We start from the raw sequence: 10360 nt of genomic DNA on the forward strand, positions 1-10360 counted from the left end.
GCATCTACTGGGTATGTAACGTTACACTAACTGCATGGCTCGCAAGCATCTTGCATCTACTCGGTATGTAACGTTACACTAACTGCATGGCTCGCAAGCATCTTGCATCTACTCGGTATGTAACGTTACACTAACTGCATGGCTCGCAAGCATCTTGCATCTACTCGGTATGTAACGTTACACTAACTGCATGGCTCGCAAGCATCTTGCATCTACTCGGTATGTAACGTTACACTAACTGCATGGCTCGCAAGCATCTTGCATCTACTCGGTATGTAACGTTACACTAACTGCATGGCTCGCAAGCATCTTGCATCTACTGGGTATGTAACGTTACACTAACTGCATGGCTCGCAAGCATCTTGCATCTACTCGGTATGTAACGTTACACTAACTGCATGGCTCGCAAGCATCTTGCATCTACTCGGTATGTAACGTTACACTAACTGCATGGCTCGCAAGCATCTTGCATCTACTCGGTATGTAACGTTACACTAACTGCATGGCTCGCAAGCATCTTGCATCTACTCGGTATGTAACGTTACACTAACTGCATGGCTCGCAAGCATCTTGCATCTACTCGGTATGTAACGTTACACTAACTGCATGGCTCGCAAGCATCTTGCATCTACTCGGTATGTAACGTTACACTAACTGCATGGCTCGCAAGCATCTTGCATCTACTGGGTATGTAACGTTACACTAACTGCATGGCTCGCAAGCATCTTGCATCTACTCGGTATGTAACGTTACACTAACTGCATGGCTCGCAAGCATCTTGCATCTACTCGGTATGTAACGTTACACTAACTGCATGGCTCGCAAGCATCTTGCATCTACTCGGTATGTAACGTTACACTAACTGCATGGCTCGCAAGCATCTTGCATCTACTCGGTATGTAACGTTACACTAACTGCATGGCTCGCAAGCATCTTGCATCTACTCGGTATGTAACGTTACACTAACTGCATGGCTCGCAAGCATCTTGCATCTACTGGGTATGTAACGTTACACTAACTGCATGGCTCGCAAGCATCTTGCATCTACTGGGTATGTAACGTTACACTAACTGCATGGCTCGCAAGCATCTTGCATCTACTCGGTATGTAACGTTACACTAACTGCATGGCTCGCAAGCATCTTGCATCTACTCGGTATGTAACGTTACACTAACTGCATGGCTCGCAAGCATCTTGCATCTACTGGGTATGTAACGTTACACTAACTGCATGGCTCGCAAGCATCTTGCATCTACTGGGTATGTAACGTTACACTAACTGCATGGCTCGCAAGCATCTTGCATCTACTGGGTATGTAACGTTACACTAAATGCATGGCTCGCAAGCATCTTGCATCTACTCGGTATGTAACGTTACACTAACTGCATGGCTCGCAAGCATCTTGCATCTACTCGGTATGTAACGTTACACTAACTGCATGGCTCGCAAGCATCTTGCATCTACTCGGTATGTAACGTTACACTAACTGCATGGCTCGCAAGCATCTTGCATCTACTCGGTATGTAACGTTACACTAACTGCATGGCTCGCAAGCATCTTGCATCTACTCGGTATGTAACGTTACACTAACTGCATGGCTCGCAAGCATCTTGCATCTACTGGGTATGTAACGTTACACTAACTGCATGGCTCGCAAGCATCTTGCATCTACTCGGTATGTAACGTTACACTAACTGCATGGCTCGCAAGCATCTTGCATCTACTCGGTATGTAACGTTACACTAACTGCATGGCTCGCAAGCATCTTGCATCTACTCGGTATGTAACGTTACACTAACTGCATGGCTCGCAAGCATCTTGCATCTACTGGGTATGTAACGTTACACTAACTGCATGGCTCGCAAGCATCTTGCATCTACTCGGTATGTAACGTTACACTAACTGCATGGCTCGCAAGCATCTTGCATCTACTGGGTATGTAACGTTACACTAACTGCATGGCTCGCAAGCATCTTGCATCTACTGGGTATGTAACGTTACACTAACTGCATGGCTCGCAAGCATCTTGCATCTACTCGGTATGTAACGTTACACTAACTGCATGGCTCGCAAGCATCTTGCATCTACTCGGTATGTAACGTTACACTAACTGCATGGCTCGCAAGCATCTTGCATCTACTCGGTATGTAACGTTACACTAACTGCATGGCTCGCAAGCATCTTGCATCTACTCGGTATGTAACGTTACACTAACTGCATGGCTCGCAAGCATCTTGCATCTACTCGGTATGTAACGTTACACTAACTGCATGGCTCGCAAGCATCTTGCATCTACTCGGTATGTAACGTTACACTAACTGCATGGCTCGCAAGCATCTTGCATCTACTCGGTATGTAACGTTACACTAACTGCATGGCTCGCAAGCATCTTGCATCTACTCGGTATGTAACGTTACACTAACTGCATGGCTCGCAAGCATCTTGCATCTACTCGGTATGTAACGTTACACTAACTGCATGGCTCGCAAGCATCTTGCATCTACTCGGTATGTAACGTTACACTAACTGCATGGCTCGCAAGCATCTTGCATCTACTCGGTATGTAACGTTACACTAACTGCATGGCTCGCAAGCATCTTGCATCTACTGGGTATGTAACGTTACACTAACTGCATGGCTCGCAAGCATCTTGCATCTACTCGGTATGTAACGTTACACTAACTGCATGGCTCGCAAGCATCTTGCATCTACTCGGTATGTAACGTTACACTAACTGCATGGCTCGCAAGCATCTTGCATCTACTCGGTATGTAACGTTACACTAACTGCATGGCTCGCAAGCATCTTGCATCTACTCGGTATGTAACGTTACACTAACTGCATGGCTCGCAAGCATCTTGCATCTACTCGGTATGTAACGTTACACTAACTGCATGGCTCGCAAGCATCTTGCATCTACTCGGTATGTAACGTTACACTAACTGCATGGCTCGCAAGCATCTTGCATCTACTCGGTATGTAACGTTTTGTTTTGTCTTAAATTAACCGTGCCAATTACCTACCATTTGTTTATTCTGAATTTGGAACGTTAGCACTCTATTAAATAGCCAGTGCTCACTCACGTGGCGTGAAAGGCAGTAAGTAAGTAAGCTCACTCACGCACTTCAGCGCTTGCTTTCTTGCCTACTTTTGACTCGCTTTAAACATTAGAAGGACCGTTTTCCATCTTTGTCCCATCCCGAAGCATAACTTTATAAATCGATTGCTAATTGCAAATTTAGGTGTTTGTACCACAATGAGCTATGAAGAATACCTCTGATTTTTTGTGTCAGTTAATGTAACATTTGTCTCTTTTTTTTCAGGGGCAGCTGCCGAGTGGACGGAAAAGACACAAGACGGCGGCGTTTTGCCTGCGACCTTGTGATCAATGTGTGTTTGTGTGAGCGGGTCACACACACAAACGGAGAAGGCTGCACAGCGGCGGCTTGATTTCATAGCGCTGTATGGTTGCGGCACAGCGAACGTTGACACTGCAGCAACTGTGATGATGGGCGACCTGTGACGAGGGGGAGCATTGAGTGCACTGTGACTTGAATGACGGTGGCCGCATTAGGACAAGGAGGAGAGGGGAGCGAGCAGTGAATGAAGGAGCACCATCAGTCAGGTTTGATAGGGATTACTGTCACAGCTGGCACTGCTTGAGTCGGTTGGCATCCACTCCAGGCCTGCTCGAACCATCAAATAGTCGAGTCGTCTGTGCAGCACGGACAGCCAGAGGAACAGGCTACATTTAGCTAACAAAAACGGGCTTCAGGCTTCATTTAGCTATCAAAAACAGGCTTCATTCCGCCAACTGAAACAGGCTTCATTTCAAAAACGGATTTTATTCTGCCAATAGAAACAGGCTTCATTTTACCAGCAAGTTGTGAGACTAACGTTTTGCCGTCGTGTGTGTGCGGCAAGCGTGACACTTCGCCTTTGATCGTGTCATCCCGCGACAGCAGTCATTTACGTCTTGAATAAACAGACCTTTGATTTCAGTGTCCGTGACAGGCGTTTCATCGTCACATCGCTGTGTTCAGCTTGAGGCGATGCAAGATATGAAAGTCTTCAATTATTATCTTGGAGTGGGCGAAATACACGAGACGCAGAAAAAACAACAAAAACTGTCGGCAGAACTCCAGTGACAAAATCAATACTCAGTGATATCTCTTCAGACGTGGAAGCCGTAAAGTTGAAGAGGACAAAATTATGGAAATGAAAGTTTAAAATAATTGCCTCCGTCTAGAGAAAGGCTTTCCATATTCCAGTCACGGCTGCCCGCAGGGGTGTGAGAAAGATTTAATATTGGCGACTGCTCCACGCTGACGGAAGCCTACCGCGGGAACAGGAAGGGGCCCACGTGCTCGTTAAAGCAGCACCGCCCCCTACCAGCTCCCCCCTTGCCGCCGGTGCTAGTCAACGTATATTTACCAGGCTGTAAGTGGGAGCGTGAAGCAGGCCCATGTGTGTGGTTGCTGTGTCTCAGACTCTACCATGCCAACAGCCACCTCGCTGACCGACTCCACCGTACGTCACACCAACATGACGTCACCCAAAGGGTCCCCTACGTCACGGGGGTCCAACCGAGCAATGATGGTATTGAGGATTCCGGGGCCGACAGAGGCAGAACAGGGAGGGGAGGACAGCGAGCGGAAGAAGGAAGGCGCGGCACTGCTGAAGGCTGGCACCAACAGGGTCTGCACCCCGCCAGATGAGCGTGACGTCACGGACACTAAGTGCGTGCTGAGCGACCCGCTGCCGCGTCACAGAAAGGGACACCGCTATGACAGCGGGGAGAGGCACAACTCACACTCACACCACACTGACAAGAAGACCGCCCCGTGTGGTGATAGTGGTGACGACAGTGACACAACAAAAAACACACTTGTCAACGCTGTCGTGCAACACGCCGACGAAAAGAAAATATCGCCCTGCGCTGATAGTCAACGAAACAGTGTTCAGTCAGGTGAATCTGGTAGTGAGATGAACGCTCAGTCACAAAGTGTCGACAAAGCAACAACTGCAGATAATAGGTCATCTAATAAGGACACTTCTCACAGTTCTGCAAGCTCGGACTCCAAGGCTGTCAGCGAAAATGGCGATAGCTGTGTGCATGGTTGTGATTCAGACACTGCTTTCAAACCAAGTGACTCCAGCGCCTCTGTCTCTTCTGTCTTTGACGACAGTAGCTCAAAGCAGTCAGCAAGTACAGAGTCGTCAACAACCAGCACGGCTCGCAAAACGGAAGCGGTTTCTTCACAGCCCGAAATCGTGCCGGCGCTGAAGCGAAAAGACAGCGTAAAGAACCGATCTCTAAACAGAACAGTATCGGTGACGGAGCCACAAGACAAGACTATTTCAGAACAGCAGAACGAGCCAGGGAAGAGCGCCCTATCGGCGTCTGACAATGGCGAGGACACAGACGCCACGCCCGCGGTTCCCAACCTGTCCAAGCGTCGCATCTCCTTCCCGGCGGACTCCGTGCTGACCGCGGTCATCCAGGACGGCGATACCGCTGAGCTGGTGCGGATCCTGACGGGTCGTCACGGGCCGGGGCTGGTGTCTGGAGGAGGGGGGCGGGGGGTGGACGTGTGCGCCAGTAACCACGTGGGTCTGACGGCCCTGCATCACGCCGTGCTCGCCAACAACCTGGACGCCGCCAAGCTGCTGCTGGCTCACGGCGCGGACGTCAACGCTCAGGACGTGCACGGCTTCTCTCCCCTGCACACGGCCGCCGCCTGCGGTTTCCTCCCCTTCACCTCCTTCCTCCTCCTCTTCGGCGCTGACGTCTTCTCTCTGACGTCGGAGTGTGAGCTGCCGGTGGACGTGGCGCGTGACGTGGAGGTCATCCGCGTGCTGACGTCAGAGATGACGCGCCAGGTGCACCAGGAACTGTGGCTGACGTCACTGCTTCGTTCTCGTTTGGAGGAGGGCTGGGTGATCGTGCGCAAGGTGCTGGCCTGTGTGCTGCTCTTCATGGTCTACATCTTCATGTTCGCCAAGTCGCTATGGCGCAGACACAGAAAGAAGGACTGAAGGCGTTCACGCTGACATGCAGAATGTAGCGCAAATTATTTAACAGCATTGAGATGGGCTTCGTGTTGTAAGTTACACTCAGTGTGTTCAAAATCATACGACGTTGGTCAATTGTGATATATAGATATATACATATTTGGTCTTTACGATTCTATAGACTCTAATTAAGTCTCCGCCTGTTGTGTGATGTGTGTTCTAAGTTATCAAGTACCTGGAGTCATGCTGGATATTTGATGCCATACCCCCCGCGGGTTTGGGGGAACTCCGAAGAATTTACCCGATGCTCCCCAGCATGTCGTAAGAGGCGACTAACGGATTCTGTTTCTCCTTTTACCCTTGTTAAGTGTTTCTTGTATAGAATATAGTCAATGTTTGTAAAGATTTTAGTCAAGCAGTATGTAAGAAATGTTAAGTCCTTTGTACTGGAAACTTGCATTCTCCCAGTAAGGTAATATATTGTACTACGTTGCAAGCCCCTGGAGCAATTTTTTGATTAGTGCTTTTGTGAACAAGAAACAATTAACAAGTGGCTCTATCCCATCTCCCCCCCCCCCCCCTTTCCCCATCGCGATATAACCTTCGTGGTTGGAAACGACGTTGAACACCAAATAAAGAAAGAAAGATATTTGATGCCATGCAGCTGTTTTCAGGAGATTGTGGTAGGTGGACTTCTTGAACGTGTTTACTTTGTTGTGTGTTTCATGACCATCATGTCATCAGTTGTGTGTTTCATGACCATCATGTCATCAGTTGTGTGTTTCATGACCATCATGTCATCAGTTGTGTGTTTCATGACCATCATGTCATCAGTTGTGTGTTTCATGACCATCATGTCATCAGTTCTGTAAGGTAAACTCTACATGTATTTCAAGCAGTACAAACAGATGAGAAAAGATAGTGACGCTTGGGAAAGCTTCGATCTACGTAACGAAGTGTTCTACCTTCTTGGTGCTTTCAGGTTGTATCGGATGTTATCGGTCCAACTAAAATAATTTCTCACTACAGAATACAACTGAGTGTCTGTGATAAGTGAATTGATGGAAGTTGCTTTCAACAATGTGATGTAGTCCTTCCATCTGATGTGTGCCTCTCAACCTATGTCTGCATCGTGGGAGTAACGTTCTAACTTTCAGTGGCTGTCCGCAGATTCATATATTTATCATGTCATACCGAATCGTGTTTCTATTCTAGAAATGTTGTGATGCCTCATCCCACCTGCCATTGCTTCTTTTTCTTGTTACTGGTGATCTTGTGATACTTTTTTTTTAAAAGATAATATACTCATAAACTTTTCCCCTCAAGCTCTGAGACGCTCACCATGTAGAACTTTGGGGAAGAATAACTGCCGAGTTACGCCAATGAAAACACGCAAACAAAGGGGGATACTACTGATCAGAATCTGCGGAATTCTTAACTGTATTTGTTTTTGTTTTATACACACAAAAAATGCCCCACAATATTGTTCTATTGATCTTTACGTGATAACATTGAATCGAATTTTTTTTTCTTTCAGAAAATACTTATGACAACAAATATTTCCAATCCTTACTTCGTTTTTGCTGGAGTGAAATTTCATCAACAACAATAAAAATCAATTACGCACACAACCACGTAGCTAGCTTAATCGTGACGGGCGTATCAGCACATGAAGCCATAACTGAACCAAAACGACTGAATGGTCGCAACAGCTTGACATTTGAGGTTCTATCAAGACTCCATCTTCTCAAACTGCAACCGTCGCGAAAGTAAAAATTCTATCCTGTCTCGTTTGTCAGATTAAATGTCAGATTAAGTCCATGAGAACTGCGGGATGCTACAGCTAAAGAAAAACTATTTTCTGAGGAAAAAAAAGCTGAACGTATTATTATTAGCTTGTAAGAGTCGAATTTGACCGAGATATATCATAGATTTCTCGTTATGCTCTTTTTTCCCTCCAAATTATTAATGCAGATTGAAATACGGAGTTTACAGCAATGCCAGTTACATGTCACCAGACACGTACCTAATGTTTCATTCTGTACACGTCACGATGTTAATTAGGGTTTACGAAAGTCGTTCTTTCTTGTCGTAAACATAAATTGAAATGGACCTGTGACCTGTTTAAGTATGTGAGCGTGTGTGTGTGTCCCTGCGTGCGTGCGTGAGTACGTGTGTGTGTGTGTGTGTGTGTGTGTGTGTGTGTGTGTGTGTGTGTGTGTGTGTGTGATACCATGTTCTCATTACAAACACCCACACCCATACACACAAACGAAAGGTGCATTACATGTTTCATAACAAAATAACTTTAAATGGCAAATTACCATGTACTGCATAAAACTCGCACGTGTCACATTCTTAAACACATGTTTATCTCTTTCTCACCAAACACTGCTTATACAACATCACCACACATAACTAAAGCTTAAAATACCAAGGACTCTTTTCCCCGCCACACTCGCTGCATTTGCACACACTGAAATAAGAGTAATTCATAACATTATAAACTCTGATAATTCGATCTTGCCTTGAAGGTGTAAAACCCAGAAACTGTGTTAAAAGCCTGGAAAGCTTTCAGGACGTATAGTGAAGATGTGGGAGAAAAAGTTAACGATCCTGCTCGCCCTGATGGAAAGAGCAAAGGGAAAAATCATTTACGGGAGTTGAAAGTGGACCAGACAGGCCAGGGGGGGGGGGGGGGGGGGGCAGGGGCACAGCTGACAAATCAATGAGGTTAGACACTGCATTAACCCCACCTCTCACCATGCACCTGCCGCTCAAATACACTCTTATAAATCACGACTGACACCGCAACCTGACCTCGATTCTTGGCAGGGAATGTTCTTCTTCTTGGCGTTCGCAGGCAGGGAATGTTCAGTTTTCAACATGACAACAGCGATGTCTCGGAGACAGTGGTGAGGGGATCGAAGCCAAAAACGCAAATCCTGAAACTAGTGAAGCAACCCCACCACGAAAATAGGTTTAAATGACGATTCAGGCGCTTGGATGTGAGATCAATAAATCAAACTGACAACCTAACAAAATAAAAATAAAATAAAATTTAAACTGACAACTTTGAGCTGTATGCATGTAACCGATATGTGTGTAGCTCAGCCATTGACAAGCATGAATGACCCCGGATGGAACGACGGACTTGACGTCTTCACATTTAGACCATTGAAGGGAGGAGGGTGGCCGATGGAATAGGGGAACGGAGTCTGGAAAGGGAGAAGGCTTGTGTACAAAGCGTCAGTGGGTCAGGAGAAAAACGAACGTTTACAGTCGTCATTTTAGCTTCCTAATGATGGACAGCCTGCCCGCCGTCCAGACTGGTTGACAGCAGGAAGTAGGAGCGGGTAATAAACGTCCCCGGATGTTGACAGGAAGTCAACTCTGTCCTGCTTCACACTAACCGTGTGGCCCACTAGGAACGGGCCCAGTATGAGCACAGCTTTTCTTACACTCAGCAATACGCCATCAGGCAAAATATCGTTGTCTTCAGAGAAGGAAGAGGGTATTGGGTCACTTTGTGTAAAGATTTCCTTACACTCAGCAATACGCCATCAGGCAAAACAACGTTGTCTTCAGAGAAGAAAGACGGAATTGGGTCACTTTGTGTAAAGATTTCCTTACACTCAGCAATACGCCATCAGGCAAAACAACGTTGTCTTCAGAGAAGAAAGACGGAATTGGGTCACTTTGTGTGAAGATTTCCTTACACTCAGCAATACGCCATCAGGCAAAACAACGTTGTCTTCAGAGAAGAAAGACGGAATTGGGTCACTTTGTGTGAAGATTTCCTTTTACTCAGCAATACGCCATCAGGCAAAACAACGTTGTCTTAAGAGAAGAAAGACGGAATTGGGTCACTTTGTGTGAAGATTTCCTTTTACTCAGAAATACGCCATCAGGCAAAACAACGTTGTCTTCAGAGAAGAAAGACGGAAGTGGGTCACTTTGTGTGAAGAAATCCTTACACTCAGCAATACGCCATCAGGCAAAACAACGTTGTCTTCAGAGAAGAAAGACGGAATTGGGTCACTTTGTGTAAAGATTTCCTCACACTCAGCAATACGCCATCAGGCAAAACAACGTTGTCTTCAGAGAAGAAAGACGGAATTGGGTCACTATGTATTAAGATTTTCTTACACTCAGAAATACGCCATCAGACAAAACGACGTTGTCTTCAGAGAAGGAAGACGGAATTGGGTGACTTTGTATTAAGATTTCCTTACACTCAGAAATACGCCATCAGACAAAACAACGTTGTCTTCAGAGAAGAAAGACAGAATTGGGTCACTTTGTATTAAGATTTTCTTACACTCAGAAATACGCCATCAGACAA

At 46.3% G+C, this 10360-nt stretch overlaps 1 protein-coding gene across 3 annotated transcripts in view; it reads left to right on the top strand.

The window, feature by feature from the left end:
• Positions 1–8127, top strand: part of LOC138953596 (apoptotic enhancer 1 protein-like) — a 48659-nt gene extending 40532 nt beyond the window's left edge. For all 3 annotated transcript variants that reach the window (XM_070325455.1, XM_070325456.1, XM_070325457.1), the window contains exon 2: positions 3324–8127. In XM_070325455.1, the coding sequence (XP_070181556.1) occupies positions 4498–6039 (1542 nt within the window). In that variant the 5' untranslated portion in view covers positions 3324–4497 and the 3' untranslated portion in view covers positions 6040–8127. The remainder of the gene's footprint in view (positions 1–3323) is intronic.
• The last annotated feature ends 2233 nt before the right edge of the window (positions 8128–10360 follow it).

The sequence above is a fragment of the Littorina saxatilis genome, linkage group LG17 (assembly GCF_037325665.1).
Source record: "Littorina saxatilis isolate snail1 linkage group LG17, US_GU_Lsax_2.0, whole genome shotgun sequence".
In the NCBI taxonomy this organism is placed as follows: Eukaryota; Metazoa; Mollusca; class Gastropoda; order Littorinimorpha; family Littorinidae; genus Littorina; species Littorina saxatilis.